The 24,805-nt window shown below is 33.4% G+C and overlaps 1 protein-coding gene across 1 annotated transcript; it reads right to left on the bottom strand.

The window, feature by feature from the left end:
* Positions 1-18,463: 18,463 nt before the first annotated feature.
* On the bottom strand, positions 18,464-19,462 carry LOC130465417 (uncharacterized). Its single transcript, XM_056834161.1, has one exon. It carries the CDS (start codon positions 19,460-19,462, stop codon positions 18,464-18,466), a length of 999 nt encoding a protein of 332 aa, XP_056690139.1.
* Positions 19,463-24,805: the final 5,343 nt, after the last annotated feature.

Here is a 24,805-nt window from a genome sequence, read left to right as displayed (position 1 = left end):
ACGAAAAATAAATAACTAAGGATTACATTTCTCTAAAGACTAACGTCATAACGATGATCATTTCTTTCCTTGTATTGCTCTGGAGTAAAGTCTTGATCATTAGGATCATCAAAGTCTTCTTCCGGATCAAAGTCTTCATCCATAGCCTCATCATCCTGTTGTGGCTCACTATCCACCACATTATTCTCTTCAAGCTCATCCTCAGATCCACTAGATATCTCAATTGTTGGTTCAGGAACTATAGGATTAGGATTTTCAATCTCCACTACATCATCATCATCCTCATCGTCCTCCTCAACATCATTAGCTTGCTCATCATGGATCATGCCATCCTCACCATCACTTTCTACTCCTCCATAGCCCATACCTATACCCGCAGAGTACTTCCCATCCTCATAGCTATTCCCCGCAACCTCTAAGTGAGAACCTCAGTATCATACTTCCACCTACCATCTCCAGTCCCACATGTGTACCAATTAGGGGTACCATCATTGAAATGTATGTCACTGAACTTGTTCTTAAGGTCTATGTAAGGGTTCTTATGGGGCAAACAATGAATAACCATACTAGCCATAATATCCTTGTGCCTAAGGTGGGGCATATCCTTGGTCGAAGCAAAATAGTTGCAAGAAAACACGATCTTCTGGACATACATGTGAGGAGTCTCGGTATCCATCTTCTCTAAGTACCCTAGACTGGTGAACTTAGAAGGTAGCATCCTTAATTCCTGAAAATTCACAACTTGAAAGTCTTACTAACGCGTTCCCAAAGAAATTCCAACCCAAAAAGGATACAATAAATAGTTCGTGGAGCCATACAATTTCAATGCACAAGTATATGCTCAACATGAATTATGATGCAAATAATCATTCAAGGCAAGATAACACATGGTCAAAACATATACATGGCAATTAATAAATCACGTTATCACATAAAATGCATTCTTAAACTAATATGCCCTTCTTAATCTACCCATTCCTCACTTGAAAATAATATAATTTTCGAAATTAATTAAGAAATAACTCCTAACTTAGTTGAAATTATAAAAATTAAAATCGAAAATTAATAAGAATTATTAATTAATTAATTAAACAAATTAATTTCGGATAATAATTAAGGAAATCCGAATTTTTTTTTCAAATCCGAAAATTCGAATAATTAAATAAATAAATAAATAATTCGGATGTTTAAATAAAAGAAAATTCGAAAATAATAAAATTGATTCGAATTTAAATCGAGAGTTACGTTTCGAATAAATTAAAAAAATTCGGAATTTTAATTAAATTAAATAATTTTCCAAACTTTTCAACTTATTTCAAATGACCCAAAATAATTGATATTTGACCTTTAAAATATTGAGTACTCAAAATAATACGTTTTGACTTTAGGAAAATAATATTTAAAAATCCTAAAGTTCCGCATTAGTCTCCGATTACCACTTTGTAGTATTGCTTACTACAAAGAAGGGATGAAACTAAGCTCTAGTATACCACTTTGTTACACCCTAATAATTCCTTGCTTTTATAAAATCATTTTCCAACTTAAAATAAAGGAATTACTAAAGTATTACCGCCACCGTGATAACGGTTAAGGCTATTACCAGAATTACGCAGCGGAATTTAATGTCAACTAACTTTTCAAAAACATAAATAACAAAATATCGAGGCCTCCTACAAAATGGAACCATGACGGCCCAAAAACCAAAGTATAAAAGTTCAACGAATTCAAACATAATTAGAGTATAAATAAAATAGTTTCAAAGTACGAAATCATGCAACTCTCTCAATCATCCCAAGCCACATGATTTCGATCTACCAACCTGCTATATCATTCTACTCCCCATCAATGCAAATGCAAATGATAGATCATCATAGGGTCATTAAGGCAAAGTCCATGACCAAAAAACATAAAGCACGTAGTCAGCAAAAGCTGAGTACTTAAAAGAATAGAGTGAAACAAAACTATAAACATGCATCACTCACTAAGTACTAATCAACATGCAAAAGCCATTTAATAATTAACAAACAAATCATGAATACAAGACTCGACTCTTGACTCGACTCTTGACTCACAATTTAATTAGAATAAGCTTCGAACGGGCCAAAGAAATATTCCATAAAGGAAGGGTGATGGGAGCCAACCATACACCAAATAATAAATGATGAAATCGGGCCATATCGTGTGTCGGGCCATACCGACGGAATTCCTGCGCATAATATGAATGAAACACCGTCGTGTATCATTAGTAGGAGATCAAGCTTTCCGGCAAGTCTCCCCCCATTGTTCATACTCAAGGTATATACGTTCCAAGAGTTTTGAAGCTTGTTCTGGTTGCACTTTATGTTTATTAATATTTTATTAAAGGCGAACTAAAGACTCAACGACATACACACGTACAATTAATAAACAACAACCAAAACAACCCTATTTTAATGCTTTGGGACTTGTGATCAACAAAGTAAGACACTTGTGAAATTACTACCAGGTTCCTCCTCACATAAGTGAGATTCCACATCATGCCCATTAACATGAGGGTTGTTCCCTTGCACGACAAATCCTAATTCATTTCATATAATATTCCCAACTGAACCCTACATGTGCGGTGGCTTAAGTGAGCTAACCCTTCACATGTGGTAAAATAAATAGTACAACGAGGTACAAATAATTGGCTCAAAAGCCCCGTACAATAGCATAATAATAAATAATCCATCCCTTGCATGTGAAACAAACCATACATGCATAAATATTGAACAACATGATTGACAATGAAATCCATACTCATAATAATCCCAACATGCTTGTTCAACAAATAATCCAATAAATCCAACATCATAATTCACATGATCGTTCACCAAAATAAACATGAATCCACATAATATAATTCACATCAACACAATCATGCAATTCTCTTCACAAATGGTGTGGTCTCCCTAGACTTGTACGTACCTTGAATACCTAAGCGTAGGGGCCACTTTGCAATACGAGCACTCACTTAGAAATCACCTCCTATCGCCAAAATAATGAAACTTAAATTATTTCCATGTTCATTAAATTTCCAGCAAATTTATAAAATCTTAAACCTTGTTTGAACTTAAGAATTCAATCGTTCTTTAATAAAATAATCGTCTCAATTTGCAAAACTAATCCCTAGTATGAAAACATACTTTTTCCGCCTTTAAAATAAATAAAAATCAACACTTTAAGCCTTTATATAAAATCTGAAAATATAATTGATTATCATAATTAAAATCTGAAGGAAATATGTCCTTCACCCAAGGTTCATTAAGTCTAATACCAAGGTTCAGATTAATTGCGAACAATTAATTCAGTGAGATCAAGTGATCGGAACAGCTAGCTAGAGCACTGCTTCCGATCAGTGAGTTCTAATGAATATTAAACTCACAGCTTACTCTTGACTGAACCTACAAGGTCACACCAATGACACATAACAGATAACCGGATTAAATGAATCGGAAATTCATTTAATAGCTTTTCGGGAATTAGTTGGAAAACATATTATACGATACGACCTTGCATCGGAATCGTATATCGTATCGCGAATATTCGTAAGCTAGGCGAAACGAATAAATCGTATCGTACGACGGTGATTCGTCGTATAGGAAACGATAAATAATATATCGGAATTATATTTAATCGCGGATACGAAGAGCGGCCCACGAGCCGAGTGCACGAAGCACTCAAGGCCCATGGGCGCGCCGGGCAAGCAAGCAGGCCACGACACAGCAGCGCTGGCCCATGGCCGAGCAACTGCGTGTGTGTGCGCGCGGGCCAAGGCCACGACACAGCAGCAGCAGCGCGGCGCACGACCCAGCTCGCTGTGCGTGCTCGTGTGGTCTTGCGCGGGCTTGCTGGCCGGCCTTGCCTTATGGCTTGGTCGGTTAGTAAGGTTATGTTATCAACCTTCTAACCCTTTTTCCAACACAACACAATTCAGTCACACAACCCTAGGAGAAAACAGAGAACCCTGATTCTCTCTGTTCCTCCAAAGTGTGTTCATCCCAAAAAGAAAATCTCTTGATCAATTGTCTAAGCTACGATAATCAAGACGGATCTGATCGTGTCGGTGAACCAAGTAGAGGAACGACAAGTGGAGTTCTATGTTCGTGTTCGTTGACAATTTGTGGAAAACACGCTTCAAACGTAAGTCTGCTTAATCTGTGCTTTATACATGCTTCCTGGCTTTGGGGATTGTTTCCGCACATGTTATTATGTTTAACTGTATTCCCCTACAGTGGTATCATGAGCCTTATGTATTCAAATCATGTTTTAGCATGATCTATTTGTTTTTGCATCTGTCGAAATTTTGAATTTTTTGTTGAATTTTCACGAATTATTGGATGAATTGCGTAATAATCTGTTCCGAAATCAAAAATATTCGTTTTTTCGAGTTTTAAAACCCTAATCTTATTGAAAGGATTTTCTAAGATCAACTCATGTGAACGGAATTGCAGAAACAGGCCTCGAAGTGTCGTTTTTAGGGCGTTTTTGTTAATTTTTTAATAAAAATTAAAAGTGTCGGACAGTAATTCAATTAAAAGGTCGACCTAAGCTAGTCGGAATTGCTTGAAATTTTGACACAATGTTGCTGGGTATATTCTTGATCTATGGTAAAATTTCAGATTTTTCCGATAAGTATAAACCCTAATTTTGCCTTTCTCAATTCGTAAAATTTAGAACCCTAATTGATTTTAAATAATTTTGGTTTAATAATTCGGTTAATTGGGAAAGGGGATATAATTTCATGGGTCAGTGGCTAATTTTAAAAATTATTGGATTAAAATTTTGAATGGTTTCGTTAATTTTAATCGCACTTAAACCTAATTATTAAAATCTGAAATTTAAATGTTAATGAACGATTTAAAGTTTTGGATTTTATTATTTAAAAGTTCAAATTTTTAATGTTGATTCGTTCGTTCTTAAAAATTTGAATAATGTTATCCTTGATTTAATAATTTTACGAAATTGGATTGTCTTTAAAAATCGTTGTTTTTCGAAAATAAAAATCGTAACTTTTTGAAAAATAATATTAATGCAAGTTCGTGAAATTAAATTTAATTTTAATTAAGTTGGTCCGTAGGCACGAACCATAGGCACGAACACGATGTGTGGTGGACGTATGGCTCGCAAGGCCATGCGGGCTGCTGTACGAGAGCCGAGCCGCAGCGACACGGGTAGCAGCAAGCGTGTTGCGTGCCTCGTGCGCGCTGGGCGAGGAAAGGGCAAGAGATGCTTGCGGGTGCTGCGACGAAGCAAGGCACAAGGCCATGCGACGTCCAGCGCGGCGATGGCACAACGACGCAGCGCAGGGCAGCGACGAGCTGTGGGCACGCGCGCGCGCCAGGCTGCGGGGTGTGCGAGCTTGCTCGTGCGCCTCGTAGGCCACACACAAGGGCTTTGGGCTGGGCGCAAGCCTAGCCCAACTATGCACTTGGACATTTTTCATTGAAAATTGTTTATTTCGTTGGGCTTCGCATATTTGCATTAATTTGGGCTAACGGGATATTTAATTTAATATTTTATTTGCTTGTGCCGGGCCGCGAGTTTTAATTTAATATTTCATAATTAATTATCCGGAATAATTATTGGTTTGAGTGAGAGCCTCTAAATGAAATTAAAATGAAAGAATTATTTTTAATTATTTTCGTAGGTCGCATTATTTTAATTAAATTCGATTTTAATTAGAATAAAGTCTAAGGATTAATAATTTGGAAATTGATTAATCTTTTAGGACGCGTTTATGTGAACGTGAATTTTAATTAATTCACGTAAATACTTGCATATTTATATGGGCCATTCGTTTTAGCACACGAATGGGTGAATGCATAGAATGTATATTTTATGTAATGCAGATACTCCAAGTGACTAGTATGGCCATTAAGGATAGTTAAATACGGTCTGCGTACCGTTCTATCTTTGAATGTAAAGTTTTATATATGGTCTGCGTACCATGGAAATTTTGATGTAATTTTATTATTTTCAAGTATTTCTAAGTTTAGAACTTTAAGTTAGCAATTGAACGAAGATTCAAGACGATGCCAAGCTAACAAGGAGGTGATGAAGATTGGATGCTTCAAGACAAGATGTTTTGGGCTATACTAGATCACCATTTATTTATGCAATTTGATATATATCATGCAATAGAATGTGTATATATATATATATATATATATATAGCTTTCTTCAAAGGATGGCTGCTTCCAAGCCCACCTCCTATATATATATATATTATGCGTGAATGTATGAATGTATGTATGCTTTGCATGAATAGGTTGTTTCATATGACTCGATTAGATTAAGTTCACTAAATAATCGAACCAACATAGAAACAACTAGGTCCAAAGTAATATTGAGTTTAAAAATTGCCTTCCAAATCAAGCACTTACAAAAATCTAAGGATCTAAGGTAGTAGGTTTACGCTAAAGAGAGGTGCTATTTTAGTTGATTTAGGTGGTAAGGCGTCCTAAAGGAGCACGTTGATTGTGGTTTCAACTCAAACAACAATGGCATTATGTTGTGGCAATGGGATAAATTATGGTATTAATTTATTGACCAAGAGTAATTTGGAGATTACTAGCAATAGGTTTTGCTTACCTAAAATCTTAAACTACTTAAGACATGCTAAAGCTGCTTAAGGATTTAGGACTTTTGGGGTCTTGGAATCGTTTCATTCTTTTTGGACCATGTTTTTTCTTTTTGCATGAATGAAATGTTTAATAGCTTTAATGATTGCATGAATGCTTTTATTTCAAGTTATTAAGGTATGATAAATGTTTTCTTTGCTAGTTCATTTTGTAGAATCGTAAATCTTCAACTTTATTGCGTTCGGACAATAGAACTGCGATATTTCCTCGATCGATTGGTAACTATTTTGAGAGAGATTCTCAAAGAAAAGGAGAGTGAGAGCGTATCTTGAATGCTATTTTCTTATAGTGATCTTCATGGTTGTTTTCAAACTAAAATTTGAATGGTAGACCAATTGGACCTCATACATTCAGAATACTGGGTAGTTTTGAAATAATGAAGTATTGAGTTAAAGACTCATGTATAACCAATGGTTAACAACCAATTTTCTTTTGATTCGATAATGAACTAGACTCATTGGATGCGGTCATTCAAAGTGAATAAAAGAAAGGGACTTTGTACGCATAACAAAGTAAGAAGATCAAGCAAAGAGTAAAATCTTTAGGACTATAAGAAAACGTGCTAGAAAGATAGGAAAAGGGAACAAAAGAAATGAATTCAAGATTCAATTTCTACCTAAAAGTTTGTGTTAAAGAGAAACGACTTAGCAAATAAACTCCTATGGTATTAGATTACCGCTTGAGGTTCTAAACTCTTGTTAAGAACTCAAATTCCGGGAGCTAAGTCTGGTAATTGACCTACAAGTAGGTAATGAAGCAAAGTTGTGCTACATTAATTGTAGGGTCATCATGTTTGTTTTAAAGTCCTTCTAAAGGCTGGAACTTAATGGTATTATGTTCCATTAATCATCATAATCAATTTCTGTTTGGACAACAGAAAGACTCACATTCAAGGTAAACAAGAACATTCGTTGAGTGTTTATTTGAATGAAATGGTCATTTAAGGGTTGAGTCATATGATTGATTAATAAACAAACGAATCTCTTCACACTCAAACTTCAGAAGGTTCAAATCAAACATTTTGATTTGTGTTCCACATATTTTTGGCAATGTCATACCACCATATCAACAAGACAACATTCTAAGATTCCATGGCATGGATTTCTGAAAGTTGGTTAAATTTTAAGACACGTGGGTCTTTCTTGTTGAACATGACATAGAAATGGACTATTGTTTGAAGTTTCTAGACAATAAAGTTCATGGGCCAAAGATGGATTTTATGACTTACCTATTTCACAAGAATTTGAGAAAATATGGCTATATTTACTCAACGTGAAATATGTGAAATGCTTCAATGCGATTCACAAAAGGGTATAAAATCAACTTGGCAAGAATTTTGGAACAATCTAGGCTGGGTCAAGGTGATGTTTGCATGAGCCAAGAAGGATTATCTAGATTGTTTATATGGCAATATGACAATTGAAGCTCCATAAGAATATGGTATGTCCAAATGGAGAAATCGGAATCTATTTCGATTAACGATAATCACGACTATTTTCCTATATAGTTTCTAAATGATACTCTCAAGTGACTTTCACACTAAACAAAGTTGTCAAATCTAAGGATAAGATGTCATAAGGATTGAACTTCGGTTCAGTACATCTTTTCATTACATATATATCTAGGGTTGTCAAACCCAGTGGGAGTTAGTGTTTACATCAAACAAACTCAAGTATAGATATATGTTTCTTTATGAGCGACTCATAGAAACAAAAGGTATTGATTCTACCACAAATCTGAGAACATATGGTTGTTGCTTAAGATAATGTCTTTTAGGAAACCATCATATTTCCAAAAAGGCAAGTGGGAGAAAAATGACCTCGAATGGACTTCGATTCAAGCAACAAACAAATGTGTAGGATACTTAGGAGTCTTTGGAAAAGCTCCGTACTTAGAAGCCTTTGGAAGAGCTTCAGGAAGACTTTAGAAATGCTTCAAGAGAATCCTAATACTCAAAGGACTTGAGTAATGTCTTTATATACACTAACGTTTGATGTTCAATACCTAGGTAAATCGTATAAGGAATAGAATTCAACCAAGATAGATACATAGATATCTTGAGGAACGAAAACTATGAAGACTTTGGAAAGTGCTTCAAAAACATACGACTTACAGGTTAGCTACGACGAATTTAAAATTCCCAAGTATGGTTTGAGGCCATCAAAAACATAAGTATGGTTTGAGGCCATACAAAATGGTTTGAGGCCAATTTTATCCGAAATATCTTCATCTTAAAGAATCAAATCTATAATTTGGTTGATTTGCATAAAGGGTTCACTCCCAATTGTTGGAAACATGTTTTCAAAACATACAGATGATATTGTATACACATAGAAGCTAGATTGGTGGTTAAAGATTGTAAACAACTTCACGGCGTTGATAATGTTGAAATCTTTTACACCAAGTCGGAATGCTTGAACTATTTTGGATAAATCTAGCAATCATTGCATATGGCAATTGGAAAACGAAACACCTTACTCAATTGGACTTGTAGAAAGGAATTGTGTACATCACACAATGTAAAAGTTTTGGATGCTAGATAAAAGAGCAAGCTTAAGAAAACTATTCGTAGATTAAAGCATGCAAGTGGGAATTGGACCATATTTGTCTAAAAGGCTATTGAGCAATCATAGCTTTATGAAAATATGGATCATCTTATAGATGAGGAGTTTAGTGGGAGCTAAGTCAAGTTTATTGGTTCTATATATGAGATACATATCTCTCTATTGAAAATGACATTCAAATTCTAAGTGGTTAGATTTGAAAGTATTTGTCAATATTAGAACCATGGCGAAACTTAGAACATACTGGGTTAAAGATCTATTGGATAGGATCTGAAGCATTGTTTGGATTCTGTAAAAGTAATTACTAAATCAAACACAATGAAGAGACTCAAAAGAGACTCTCAACCCATATGAGTAAGTCTAAGTTACGAATGCTTTAACTAAGTATAAAGCTAGGCTGTTATCACTAGAGTTAAGCATGAAGGACCTTGAAGAGGTGCCTTCACCTTATATCACATGGCAATGCCAAGATTTTAGCAAGATTCAGTGTCTCTTGAAACAGAATGAAGGTAAAAGTTACATGGATGGATTTTAAAATGCGAATGGCTTTTGCATTACAATCAATCATGTATGATGTGATATATAGATCGCCAAGATAACTCGTGAACATTGGATCGTGACGAGTTTATACCAATCTCTATTGATCTGGATCAAAGATCATTGGAACAGTACCAAGAACATCCAATACATTTGGACATGTAGGATGAGTACTTGATAAGAGGAAGGAAGATAACTAAATTTTTGATGCTACATGCATTTGCCTAAGAAAAAGTTGAATCTTGTTGTTAGGCAAACCACAAACAAACATGGGCAATTAGGCGCCGTGATTAAAAGGTGGTTACATAGGTTCTAAACCATATGTGATGCATGGGAAACTGAATCAATGATTAGTTTCCAAGTTTTCAGTTGAAAGATGTATATCCCACATCTATGTGTACTGGTTGGAGCATTCCAAAAGGGAAGCATCATTTGAAATTCTACATAATTGAAATGAATTCATTGTTGCCTAAGAAGCAATAAAAGGGAATTGTTTTTAGTGGTAGTTCTTCAAAAAACTCAGGTTGATCACAAGTCTGCTACCTGGATGATTTTCTATTTTAGATATGATTATCATTCTAAATAGCAACGAAAGACTAGATCATTCTAGAAACATATTCAAAGATCTTGTCATCTTACATCGAAAGGCTTTCGATAGAAAATATGCTAAGGATAGCAAAGTATGATAAACTAAACCTCTGCATTGAATGATACACAACATTCGTATGCAGATATGGAATCAAATTTGAGTTCCATGAATGTTTTAAGTATTGGGTGAAAGGCCTATATCTGTAAAACATTAAATGCTTGATTTTGGGTTTGAGGCCCACAAATTGGTAAGCATTTGGTTTAAACATTTATCATTTATAAAATCATATTTCATAGATCATTTAATCTTGGTTTAGTATTAAATGATAAGTCCATGTGATTCAAATCATTCAAATGGGATGTCAAGATGGATTCTTCGACAAAGAAACACCCATAAGTGAACTTGAATATTGAAGTCACAAAGGATCCCTAATCCAGGTCATTGAAAGGTGGACGACCAATGACTAATGAAGATTAGATTTCAAGTAGATTACTTAGTTCTGTTTCTTGAACTAGAGTGACTGGATGTCAGAATCTTTTGCATAGATACTTATTAGATCTTGTATCGGATTGATCATGAGAACGCTTGAAGAGATTAAAGTCATGTCATAGGTAGTTCTCATTAATGGTGATTAGAAACCGTTCCTCAGAACATGAGCGATTATGTCTGCTCGTTTGAGAATTAGTTCGCTTTGATACTAGCTAAACGTCGCACCGTAAAAGGAGGATATAAAAGCAGTTATTGGGCGTACTATGAATCAAAGTGAGTGTTCATAGATTGCAAGAATGGATAGTCCTCCTATATTTTGATAGGATATGGTGTTGTTGTGTAACAAGGACTCTCGGAGAGTTAGATACTGTAAAATGCATGGCCATGCTCAGAATGGTTAAGGCTTAACCTTCTGCAAAAGTTTAACAGTTGAGCTCTGTAATCCGAGAAACACTTCTGGACCTAATAAGGATGGCTTGGATCTTACCTTATGTTCAGTAATTAAGTAACACTACGTGACAAAGGAATGTGAATGCACACTTGTCTGAATGACAAGTGGGAGATTGAAGGAAATATGTCCTTCACCCAAGGTGCATTAAGTCTAATACCAAGGTTCAGATTAATTGAGAACAATTAATTCAGTGAGATCAAGTGATCGGAACAGCTAGCTGGAGCAATGCTTCCGATCAGTGAGTTCTAATGAATATTAAACTCACAGCTTACTCTTGACTGAACCTACAAGGTCACACCAATGACACGTAACAGATCACCGGATTAAATGAATCGGAAATTCATTTAATAGCTTTTCGGGAATTAGTTGGAAAACGTATTATACGATACGACCTTGCATCGGAATCGTATATCGTATCTCTAATATTCGTAAGCTAGGCGAAACGAATAAATCGTATCGTACGACGGTGATTCATCGTATACGAAACGATAAATAATATATCGGAAATATATTTAATTGCAGATACGAAGAGCGGCCCACGAGCCGAGTGCACAAAGCACTCAAGGCCCATGGGCGCGCCGGGCAAGCAAGCAGGCCACGACACAGCAGCGCTGGCCCATGGCCGAGCAACTGCGTGTGTGTGCGCGCGGGCCAAGGCCACGACACAGCAGCAACAGCGCGGCCCACGGCCCAGCTTGCTGTGCGTGCTCGTGTGGTCTTGCGCGGGCTTGCTGGCCGGCCTTGCCTAATGTCTTGGTCGGTTAGTAAGGTTATGTTAATAACCTTCTAACCCTTTTTCCAACACAACACAATTCAGTCACACAACCCTAGGAGAAAACAGAGAACCCTAATTCTCTCTGTGCCTCCAAAGTGTGTTCATCCCAAAAAGCAAATCTTTTGATCAATTGTCTAAGCTACGATAATCAAGACGGATCTGATCGTGTCGGTGAACCAAGTAGAGGAACGACAAGTGGAGTTCTAAGTTCGTGTTCGTTGACAATTTGTGGAAAACACGCTTCAAACATAAGTCTACTTAATTTGTGCTTTATACATGCTTCTTGGCTTTGGGGATTGTTTCCGCACATGTTATTATGTTTAACTGTATTCCCCTACAAAATCATCACCTAATCATAATAATCAATTGACTCATTAGGTCTAGGTTAAAACCCTAACTTGAAAATCCCAATGAAACCAATTTAACATCATAAAAATCAATTCTTTATTAAATAAACGAATATGAAAATTCATGCTTTAATAATTTAAACAAGCCTAAAGAATCACAACACATAAATCCTCAAAGTACGGTGCTCATAACCGATTCCCAACATTTTAATTACTCAAAATAATAATAATAATATAATTTAAAATACGGAATTTAAATAAAATAGTTTAAGGGAATTAGGATTATACCAATCCGGCCTCGACGCTTCTATGAAGGTCGTCGACCTTCGACGACTTAACCCTTAAATTAAATCTAGACGTTTTTAATTGATTGATTAATAATCCATATTATGTACCAACTCAACATTATAGTGGATAATTGATACATGATAATGCATTGTCACGAATTTCGTTTAATGAATAAAGTTGATCTTTTATTTTATGTGATTTAATTCCTCCATTAATGATGTTTGAAGAACCCAATCCCTCCATTGATGAAGAAATCAATCCCTCCATTGACGATGCTAGAAGAACTCAATCCCTACATTGATGTTGATTGAAGAACTCAATTTATTTAAATCAAAATGAAAAAAATAATCTCATTTTTTTAATTTATTTCATAATTTTATTATAACATCTCCAATAATATATTTAACGGTGAAATTAGTTAACTTTTTAATAAATGATGTTATTTTTACAAAAAAAAAGTAATTTTTAATGATAATAATAATTACTCGTTTATTTTAATAAAAACGTATTTTTTTATACAAAGAACGCAATGTTTTAATAAAAATAATATATCGTGTCAATATATATATATATATATATATATATCAATTATTTTAAAAATGACGTAATTAATTTAAAAAACGTAAATAAAAACTGTATTTTAAATATAACATAATTAATCATTCATTTTATTTTTTAAAACGCAAAAATTCTTCTTATTTTTAGAGGAAATTATATTTAGGAAAACTCAAGAAATTAGGAAAGAATCCTATAGTAACTGAAACTACAATTTAGTCAAATTCCCACTTTATAGTCCTAAAAATATCTTTTTTATTTTTTCCAGAAAATATATTCTTTTTTTTTTGTAGATAAGATATATTTTATTTTATTGGTAAATGAGAATATATTCTTAAAATATTCTTTTATTCTTTATACATTACGGTATCTAAATGCTATATTTGAGGCTTAATAATATTTCCTAAAAAGTGCATATTTCATGTAATTCGTCATGTCTATACAACTTAATATTTTATAATTATTTTTTTCTGATTTTTTTAATTTCGTATTACTTAGTTTTTTTTAAAAAAAGTTAAATTATTTTCGTATTACTCTTAAAAATATTATTTCTCCAAAATTAATGGATTAACCCTATTAATTTACCATAAATCCTTGGTTAATTCGATCAATGACCTTTATTTAGGGGCGGATCTGAAAAAATTGACTTAATAAAAATTAACTTTAAAAAAATATTTTCATAAATTAAAATTTATATCAGATGTTTTTTAACAGCGTCTTTCTTTTTTTTAAAGAAAAAATTACGTATCATTGTAGATTATATGACAACACTATGAATATCCCAAAATTATGGCTAAAATTTAGGCTACTAATTAGAGAGATTGTTGATTATACAAAGAAAATGATAAAATAATCTTTTTTGTTTGAAAGGAAATGATAAACGAAACTAATTAGTGGTAAATTTTAATTTTAGATTTAAGAAAATCAACAATATTTTTATTTTATAATTTTATAAGAAACCTGAATTAAATTTATTACTAAAATATATATTTTTACCAAAATAAAAATATTGTTGAAATTATAAAAAGTGAAATTAAAATAAACGCTGAAATTAGGGAAAGTATATCGTCCAAAAAAATCGGTCTTTATACTTATTTGAGGAAAATATAATTATGTAAAGATTTGTTGAATGAAAGATAATTATGTTGAGATTTTTTTTATCAGTAGCCTAATTATTATTTTTACAAGTTTGGAAAATTCATAATTTTTAAAATATTACGTATGTTGTGAATAAAACAGGAGAGATGAGAGAGAAAGTAGGGTTATCTATTATTCCATATAGTACCGGGTATATATAGGATACGATAGTTAGGGTTTTACTGAACCCTAGAATATTCCGGAAATATGGACGAGGGTATAATGGGCATCCATTATTATATTTCATAACACTCCCCCTTGGATGTCCATTATACAAAAATAAAATTCTCTCTTAAAACAAAATATTTTCTAATGCGCGAACTATGCTGCCTCATTAAAAACCTTACCAGGAAAACCCAGTGGGAAAAACCATGGTTAAGGGAAAAAGAGTGCAGCGCGCATCTACTCCCCCTCATGATTACATAACTTGAGATCTTTGAGACGACGCAATCCAATCTGGTAAACTAATTTCTTGAAAGTAGCAGTTGGAAGCGCCTTGGTAAATAGGTCTGCCAAATTTTCACTTGAACGAATCTGCAGAACTTGTACATCACCATTCTTCTGCAGGTCATGGGTGAAGAAGAATTTTGGTAAAATGTGCTTTGTTCTATCACCTTTGATGTATCCATCCTTGAGTTGTGCAATGCATGCTGCATTATCTTCATACATAACTGTTGGAGATTCTTTCCCTGTGGATATGCCACAATCTTCTCGTATATGTTGAATTACAGACCTTAACCATACACATTCACGACTAGCTTCGTGGATATCTAAAATTTCTGCATGGTTAGAAGAAGTAGATGCAATAGTTTGCTTCATGGAACGCCAAGAAATGGCAGTACCACCACATGTAAAAACATATCCTGTTTGTGATCGAGCATTATGGGGATCAGATAAATAACCTGCATCTGCAAAGCCAATTAAGTCTTCTTTGGACAGGTTAGAAAAGAATAATCCCATATCTTTTGTTCCTTGGAGGTAACGAAGTACATGTTTTATCCCATTCCAATGCCTTCGAGTTGGACATGAGCTAAACCTTGCTAACAAATTTACTGTAAATGATATGTCAGGTCTCGTATGACTAGCAAGGTACATCAATGCCCCTATTGCACTTAAGTATGGTACTTCAGGACCAAGGATTTCTTCATCGTTTTCTCGAGGGCGAAATGGGTCTTTATCCACATCTAGTGATCTTACAACCATTGGGCTACTCAGCGGATGTGCTTGATCCAAAGAGAATCTTTTCAGTACCTTTTATGTGTATGTTGTTTGATGCACAAGGATTCCATTCTTTAGGTTCTCAATTTGTAGCCCTAAGCAAAATTTTGTCTTTCCAAGATCTTTCATCTCGAATTCTTTCTTCAAATATTCCAATGTATGTGATATCTCTTCAGGAGTCCCAACAATGTTTAAATCATCAACATACACTGCAATTATTACGAATCCTGCTCCAAATCTCTTTATAAAAATGCATGGACTGATGGGGTCATTCTTATAGCCTTCCTTTAACAAGTACTCACTTAGGCGATTATACCACATACGCCCTGATTGTTTCAATCCATAAAGAGATCTATTTAATTTTATGCAGTAATGTTCTCGAGAACTAGAATTCGCTGCTTCTGGCAGTTTATATCCTTCTGGGACTTTCATATAAATGTCATTGTCCAGTGGCCCATATAAGTAGGCTGTGACTACATCCATTAAACATAAATCAAGTCCTTCTCTAATTGCCAGACTGATAAGGAATCTAAAAGTAGTTGCGTCCACCACATGAGAGTATATTTCTTCATAATCGATTCCAGGTCTTTGTGAGAATCCTTGTGCAACCAAACGTGCTTTGTATCGCACAATTTCTCCATCTTCATTCTTCTTTCGCCCAAAGACCCATTTATGTCCCACTGATTTTACACCTTTAGGTGTACGGACTACTAGTCCAAATACTTCTCTCTTTGCCAGAGATTTTAATTCTGCGTCAATTGCTTCCTTCCATTTTGGCCAATTATCACTTTGTGTACACTCTTCAATAGAATTTGGTTCTTGATCCTCATTTTCATCCATAACATCAACTGCTACATTGCATGCAAAAATTTCATCGACGTCGATTTTATTTCGGTTCCATTTTATTCCAGACATGACATAATTAGTTGAGATCTCTTCATTATCAGGTACCTGAATTTCCTCATTCGTCATGTCTAAAGTCTCTTCTGGAGATCCTTCAAAATTCCTTGCTTCCTCGGTCTGGACATTATCAATCGCCGCTCCTTTTCTTTTCCGAGGATTCTTATCTTTGGAACCAATAGGTCTACCACGCTTCATGCGTGCTGTAGACTCACTAGCAGTTTGATATTGTCCTGCTGGGACATCAATTTTAATTGGAGCATTTACAGCTGGTATATGTGACTTGGTCACTCTATTTGGGTTAGTAAATGCGTTTGGCAATTGATTTGCTAAGCAATGTAAATGAATTATCTTTTGTACTTCTAATTCACATTGTTTGGTACGAGGATCAAGATGAGACAATGATAATTCATTCCAACTGATTTCCTTCTCCAGTTGTGTATTTTCTCCCCCTAATGTTGGGAAGACTGACTCATTAAAATGACAGTCTGCAAATCGAGCCTTAAATAGATCCCCTGTAGATGGCTCTAGATATTTAATTATTGATGGGGATTCAAATCCAACATATACTCCTAACCTCCTTTGAGGGCCCATCTTAGAACGTTGTGGTGGAGCAATTGGAACATATACAGCACATCCAAAGATTTTCAGATGGGAAATATTTGGTTCCTGACAAAAAACCAATTGTGATGAGGATAACTTTTGATTACTCGTTGGCCTTATGCGAATTAATGCTGCTGCATGTAATATAGCATGTCCCCAAGCAGAGATTGGGAGTTTGGACTTCATAAGTAATGGTCTAGCAATCAACTGGAGACGCTTGATTAATGATTCAGCCAGACCATTTTGTGTATGAACATGTGCTACAGGATGTTCAAAACTTAGCCCAATGGCCATGCAATAATCATCAAAGGCTTGAGAAGTGAATTCACCAGCATTATCAAGACGAATTGCCTTCATAGGGAAATCTGGAAAATGTGCTCGTAATCTAATCAATTGAGCAAGTAGTCTCGCAAACGCCAGGTTGCGAGTTGATAACAAGGATACATGTGACCATCTACTAGATGCGTCAATTAAAACAATAAAATATCTAAATGTTCCACACGGTGGGTGAATTGGCCCACAAATATCTCCTTGTATTCGTTCCAGAAAATTGATAGATTCTAAATTTATTTTGGCTGGTGAAGGTGGTACTATAAACTTGCCTTGTGAGCAAGCAGCACATGAGAAATCATTAGCAAGAATCTTCTGGTTCTTCAGTGAATGCCCACACGAACTTTCAATTATTTTTCGCATCATTATTGAACCGGGGTGGCCCAACCGGTCATGCCAAACAGTGAAATTATCTATAAACTTCTGGTTTACCGTAGCATATGTTTCAATTATATTGATTTTAGTGTAGTACAAACCAGTGGAGAATGCAGGTAATTTCTCCAAAATATGCTTAGTGCCTTGGGTAACACTCATGATGTGAAGGTATTCAATATTTCCTTCACTTATTGTCTCAACGTGATATCCATTATGTCGAATATCTTTAAAGCTCAATAAATTTCTTTGAGACTTGGGAGAATATAATGCATCAATGATTTCAAATTTCGTCCCCATATGCAATAATATATTTTCTCTTCCGGAGCCTTCAATTATATTTATACTACCTGATATAGTACTCACACTAGTTTCTTTCATTGTCAAATAAGAGAAATATCTCTTGCTTTTCAATATGGTATGAGTAGTTGCACTGTCTGCTAAGCATAAATCTTCACCATTCATTGCTAACTGAACTTGAGGGGTATTCATGTTCTTCAAATAAATGAAATATCAATAAGAATAACTTAATAACCGAAATTTAACAATGTCATATAAAACCATAGTTCAAAACAAACAAAATCCAAAATAAAATAACATGAATCCAAGAAAACAAAGTTTTATTCTTAAATGACCATAAACGACTCTAAGGATTAATTATTCCCTTCAGGGGTGGTGAGAAATCAGCAACTTCCAGGTGAGTTGTATTGCCACAATCAAAGTCACCTTCGCCATCTTCGTACACAAGATTCGTTTCTACTTTCTTTCCCTTTTGCTTCAATGATTGTTGATAGAGCTCAACCAGGTGTTTTGGGGTACGACATGTACGAGACCAATGACCTTTTATCTTGTGTACATTCTCGCTTTTATCTTTCTCTTGTTGGTTACCATCTTTATTGTCCCACTTCTGGTGGGGATACGGGTTCTTGAAAGAACCACCTCGACCTCGACCATATCCATATCCACGTCCGCGTCCACGTCCTTGACCACGTCCTCGACCCCTATTGTTGGCATGATATTTTTCTTTCCAATTATGGGATGTCACATTCGCTTCAGGGAATGGAGTAGAGCCAGTTGGACGTGATTCATGATTTTTCAGTAATAGCTCGTTATTTTGCTCAGCCACAAGGAGACAAGATATAAGTTCAGAATATTTCTTAAATCCCTTTTCACGATATTGTGTCTGTAGGACAATGTTGTTTGCGTGAAAGGTAGAGTATGTTTTCTCTAACATTTCTGCATCAGTGATTTTCTCTCCACATAACTTCAACTGTGAAGTAATTCTGAGCATAGCTGAGTTATATTCACTTACAGACTTAAAGTCTTGTAGTCTTAAATGTAACCAGTCATAACGAGCTTTAGGTAATATTACAGTTTTCTGGTGGTCATATCTTTCCTTTAGATTACTCCAAAGGACTTGTGGATCTTTTATAGTCAAGTACTCAATCTTAAGGCCCTCATGGAGGTGATGACGAAGAAATATCATAGCCTTAGCTTTGTTTTGAATTGTTTCTTTATTTCCTTCTTTGATTGTATCACCAAGGTCTTTTGCATCTAGGTGAATTTCAGCATCTAACACCCAAGATAAATAGTTCTTTCCAGTAATATCAAGGGCCGCCAATTCGAGTTTTGTAAGGTTCGACATAATTCACACTACAATTGAATATTGCCAATTAGAACCTAGATAATAAACACGTTCATAACAATTTGGATTTTAATATCGTAGTTCAAATAATGTATTTATATTACAAGCGATGTAATTGACGCAAACAAACAGTTCAAATATGTAAACGTATGAAAACAAGTTATAATGTAAAGCAATAATATTTGTAAGGTGCAGAACCATCCAATCAACCAATAATACTCATCAACTAAACAAACAATGCTAATCCACCAAACAAGCGTGATTACAGTTCTCATGCGTTTATACCTATTAGCCACAATGTATTGGTAAGCATGCGTAATATGTGACGGTTAGAATACATGATAATATATTCTGTGAATTGTAAATTGATTGTAAATTGTAGAATAGTCAAAGCTACTATATTTAGTTACCTAGATAGGCGTGATTGCTGTGCATAATTCACGCAACAAACAAACTAAGAACTGACGTACGGTGAAATAAACTAAAATCCCAACAAAATATTAACAAAAAAAAAATCAATTTGCGACAATACCAAGAACTGACGTACGGTGATGCGGGTATCATACAATACAAAGCAAAACATAATGCACATATGCAATACAACTGGTTTGTGGAATCAATGTGTGAAACCAACTAATATCTGCAATTAATTTGATGCAAAACGAAAACAACCAATTGCAATGATAAATAGATAACGATTAGTATCGTAATAATTCGTGATTAAAATTTAAGTACTTGGAAAATATCAAGCATAAATCTCAAGCGTAATACGGTACTTACCTTGAATCTGACGACGGTGGTTTTCTTGGATTTTCTTTCTGCTCAGTCGGCTAGGGTTTGGAGCTAATAACGTGTTGTGAATAAAACAGGAGAGATGAGAGAGAAAGTAGGGTTATCTATTATTCCATATAGTACCGGGTATATATAGGATACAATAGTTAGGGTTTTACTGAATCCTAGAATATTCCGGAAATATGGACGGGGGTATAATGGGCATCCATTATTATATTTCATAACAACGTATATTTTTAATAATTATTATTTTTTTAAAATTGTCATTATGAAATTAAAACAACCGAAATCAGTTTGTTTTAAATAAAATAGTTGATTCCATAAAATTATAAAAGTTTAAACAAATATCGAAAATAAAAAATATCTTCCAAAAAATATTTTAGGGCCACGCCAAAAAAAGGGAGATAATTATGTTTTTATTTATATGAGAAAAAATAGTCATGTTAAAATATTTTTGAATAGAAGATAAACTGCTAAGGGTTAATTTTTATGACCTAAATATTGTTTTTAAAATTTCTAGATTCACGTTTTTTAAAGTATTAAAAAAAAATTACAGAAATTAAGTAAATACTGAAATATATCCTCAAAAAAAATATCAAAAACTTAAATTTACTGATTTAAAAAAGCCCGAATATATTGATTTTACATAATAAACGGAAATGATTTTCAATAAAAAAAAATATATTTGACTCGTCATGCCCAAAAAAAGAGAGATTTTTTTTATTTGTGAAAAAGATAATTATACTGAGATATTTTTTGTTGAAAGATATTATATGAAGATTTGTTTTTACAAAAAAGATTTGATTTTTTCGCCTAATTAATGTTTTACAAGTTTACATATTCATTTTATCAAAAAAGTAAAAAGCTTACATTTTCATTATCAAAATAAAAAGTTTACATATTATTTTTTTAAATGTTAAAGAAATTTTAATCGAAAGTAAAATAACAAAAAAAATTTAATTTTTTTAATAAAGAATGAAGAATCAAAGATAATTACCAAAATTAAAACCATTACCCGCAATACAAAATTTTATTTTTAAAAAAATTATACCAAAACTAATAAATATCTTCCAAATTTTTTTTATTGTATTGTAAATAAAGAAAAATTAGTTGATTTTTTTTAAAGAACGTTTATATTATTAATATTATTATACAAATTAATTTCTTTGAATATTTTTTCATGGGTGATGAAAAGGTCATTGTGTATAGAGTAATATTACGTAATAGTCATGGAAAAACTCTAAAGTTTTAATGGCGTTTCACCTTTTCGACTCAAATATCAAATAATATAGACATTAATCCACTTATTAAATGAGTTTGGCATTTTAAAAAAAGTGTAGACATTAACTTTTTTGTTTAGGACCCTTGAAAGAAATATTTGAAAATTATTAGGTACGCCAAACCAACTAAGTTATTTGGAAAAGGTATTTCGACACTGATCAAAATAACATTAGAAATAAATTTATTACCAATAAGAGTATGTGGTCACATAATTAATGGACATTGGAATACATATTTTGCTGATCTAGTCACTAGAATAAAAATTGAAAACACCCAAAAGTCGTAAACAATGCGAATAAGTTCAAATAATGCGACAAACCTGCCATCTTTTTGCTAACAAGTACTACTATGTGCAATGTAGTTGAATCAGAAAACATACATGTAAATGAAAAATAATGTAGCTGGTAATAATTCCTATATTGTAAAAGTAATTTATTTTATAAGATTATTACGTTGTATGCTTTTAGGTGACTATTACTCCCTCCGTCCCTTAATACTCGTCCCACTTTCCTTATAAAAATGTCCCTTAATACTAGTCTCGTTTCTATAAATGGTTTACTTTTACTAATATTATGTCATTTTTCCCCCTTAATCACGGGCCAACGTACATTGTTACTTCCTATATAACATTAAAAAATTCTACCCTCCCCCACAAAAAACGAATGTACAGTAATTAATTTTGTATAATTAAGAGAAGCCAATTTGATATTTTTATTTCTTAGCTGCTAAATAACAATTAGGGAGTTCCAAAGTATAAATATGTTTATATAACTAAGGGTAACTCAAGAGTTGAAAGTGTATAGAAAGAAATCAGCAATACCCTACACATCCTCGAATGTTCTTCGTTGATCATCACTTTAATCTAACGCAACCTTGATTTTCATTTGATCATCACTATTCCGCAATATAATTGTTAATAAATTTAAAATTAATTTTCATTTGGACCTCCTAATTAACTTTAGGAATTAAGAAATACTTTGAGAATTCCCATTTATTAATTAGGAGTAACTGAATAGCTTAGTGAATAATAAGGGTTAAAGAAGTTGGACATAACATAATTAAGAGATTGAATATTGAAAAAGATCGGTAATTTCGGACACCCAATTTACAATTTATGCGTTACCGTAAATGGATCTCTGGGTTTTATTGGATAATTTAAACCGGTTTAAAGCGACGAACGAAACTTACACATCCGGGGTTCTTAATTATATCCTTTCTTAGTTAGTATATGCATTTCATTATCTAGGGTGACAATAAAATTGTTAATAAATTTAAACTTCCTTTTCATTTGGACCTCCTAATTAATTTTAGGAGTTACCAAATAATTTAAGAATTCCTGTTTATTAATTAGGAATTACAGAATAGTGAATAACAAGGGTTAGATAACCTAGACATAAGAGAATTAAGAAATCAAGTGTTGCAAAATATCGGCAATTTTGGACACCCAATTTACTATTCATGTGTTACCGTATACATGATATAATGGATCTCAGGGTCGTATTGGATAATTTAACCCGGTTTAAAACGACGAACAAAACTTACACATCTGAGGTTCTTAATTATGTCCTTTCTTATTTAGTATATGCATTTCATTATCTAGGGTGACAATATGATGGTAAATAAATTTTAACTTAATTTTCATTTGGACCTCTTAATTAATTTTAGGAATTACCAAATACTTTGAGAATTTCAGTTTATTAATTAGGAATTACCGAATAGTGAATAATAAGGTTAAATAACCTGGACATATGAGAATTAAGAGATCGAGTGTTGCAAAAGATTGGTAATTTTGGACACCCAATTTACTATTTGTGCTTCACCGTATACATGATATAATGGATCATAAAATCGTATTGGATAATTTAACATGGTTTAAATAAACGAACGAAACTTACTCATCAGGGGTTCTTAATTATGTCCTTTCTTATTCAGTATATGCATTTAATTATCTAGGGTGGCAATATAATTGTCAATAAATTTAAAGTTCATTTTCATTTGGACCTCCTATTTAATTTTAGGAGTTACCAAATACTTTAAGAATTCCCGTTTATTAAGTAGGAGTTACCGAATAGTGAATAATAATAGTTTAATAACTTGGATATAAGAGAATTAAGAGATCGAGTGTTGCAAAAGATCAGTACTTTTGGACACCGAATTTACTACTTTTGTGTTATCGTATACATGATATAATGGATCTCAGGGTTGTATTGGATAATTCAACCCGGTTTAAAGCGATGAACGAAACTTACACATCCGGGGTTCTTAATTATGTCCTTTCTTATTTAGTATATGCGTTTCATTATCTGGGGCTCAAATTTAATTGTTAATAAATTTAAACTTCATTTTCATTTGGACCTCCCAATTAATTTAGGAGTTCACAAATACTTTGAGAATTCCAATTTATTAATTAGGAATTACCGAATATTGAGTGAATAATAAGGGTTAAATCACCTGGACATAAGAGAATAGAGATCGAGAGTTGCAAAAGATCGGTAATATTTTGGACACCCAATTTACTATTTGTTCGTTACCGTATACATGATATAATGGATCTCAACTTCTAAGGGTCGTATTGAAAAATTAACCCGGTTTAAAGTGACGAACCAAACTTACACATCCGAGGTTCTTTATTATGTCCTTTCTTATTTAGTATATGCATTTTGTTATATAGGGTGACAATATAATTGTAAATAATTTTAAAATTCGTTTTCATTTGAACCTCCTAATTAATTTTAGGATTTACAGAATTCTTTGAGAATTCCAGTTTATTAATTAGTAATTACCGAGTAGTGAATAATAAGGGTTAAATAACCTGAACATAAGAGAATTAAGAGATCGAGTGTTGCAAAATATCGGTAATTTTTGACACCAAATTTCCTATTTGTGTGTTACCATATACATGATATAATGGATCTCAGGGTTGTATTGGATTATTTAACCCGGTTTAAAGCAACGAACGAAACTTACACATCTGAGGTTCTTAATTATGTCCTTTCTTATTTAGTATATATGCATTTCATTATCTAGGGTGACAATATAATTTTAAATTAATTTAAACTTCGTTTTTATTTGGACCTCCTAATTAATTTTAGGAATTACCAAATACTTTGAAAATTCCTGTTTATTAATTAGGAATTACCAATTAGTGAATAATAAGGGTTAAATAACCTGGACATTTGAGAACTAAGAGATCGAGTGTTGCAAAAGATCGGTAATTTCGGACACCCAATTTACTATTTGTGCGTTACCATAGACATGATATAATGGATC

This window comes from Spinacia oleracea, chromosome 1, assembly GCF_020520425.1.
Source record: "Spinacia oleracea cultivar Varoflay chromosome 1, BTI_SOV_V1, whole genome shotgun sequence".
Taxonomy (NCBI): Eukaryota; Viridiplantae; Streptophyta; class Magnoliopsida; order Caryophyllales; family Amaranthaceae; genus Spinacia; species Spinacia oleracea.
Note: the sequence above shows the minus strand (reverse complement) of the source record. Positions and strands in the feature narration are given on the sequence as shown.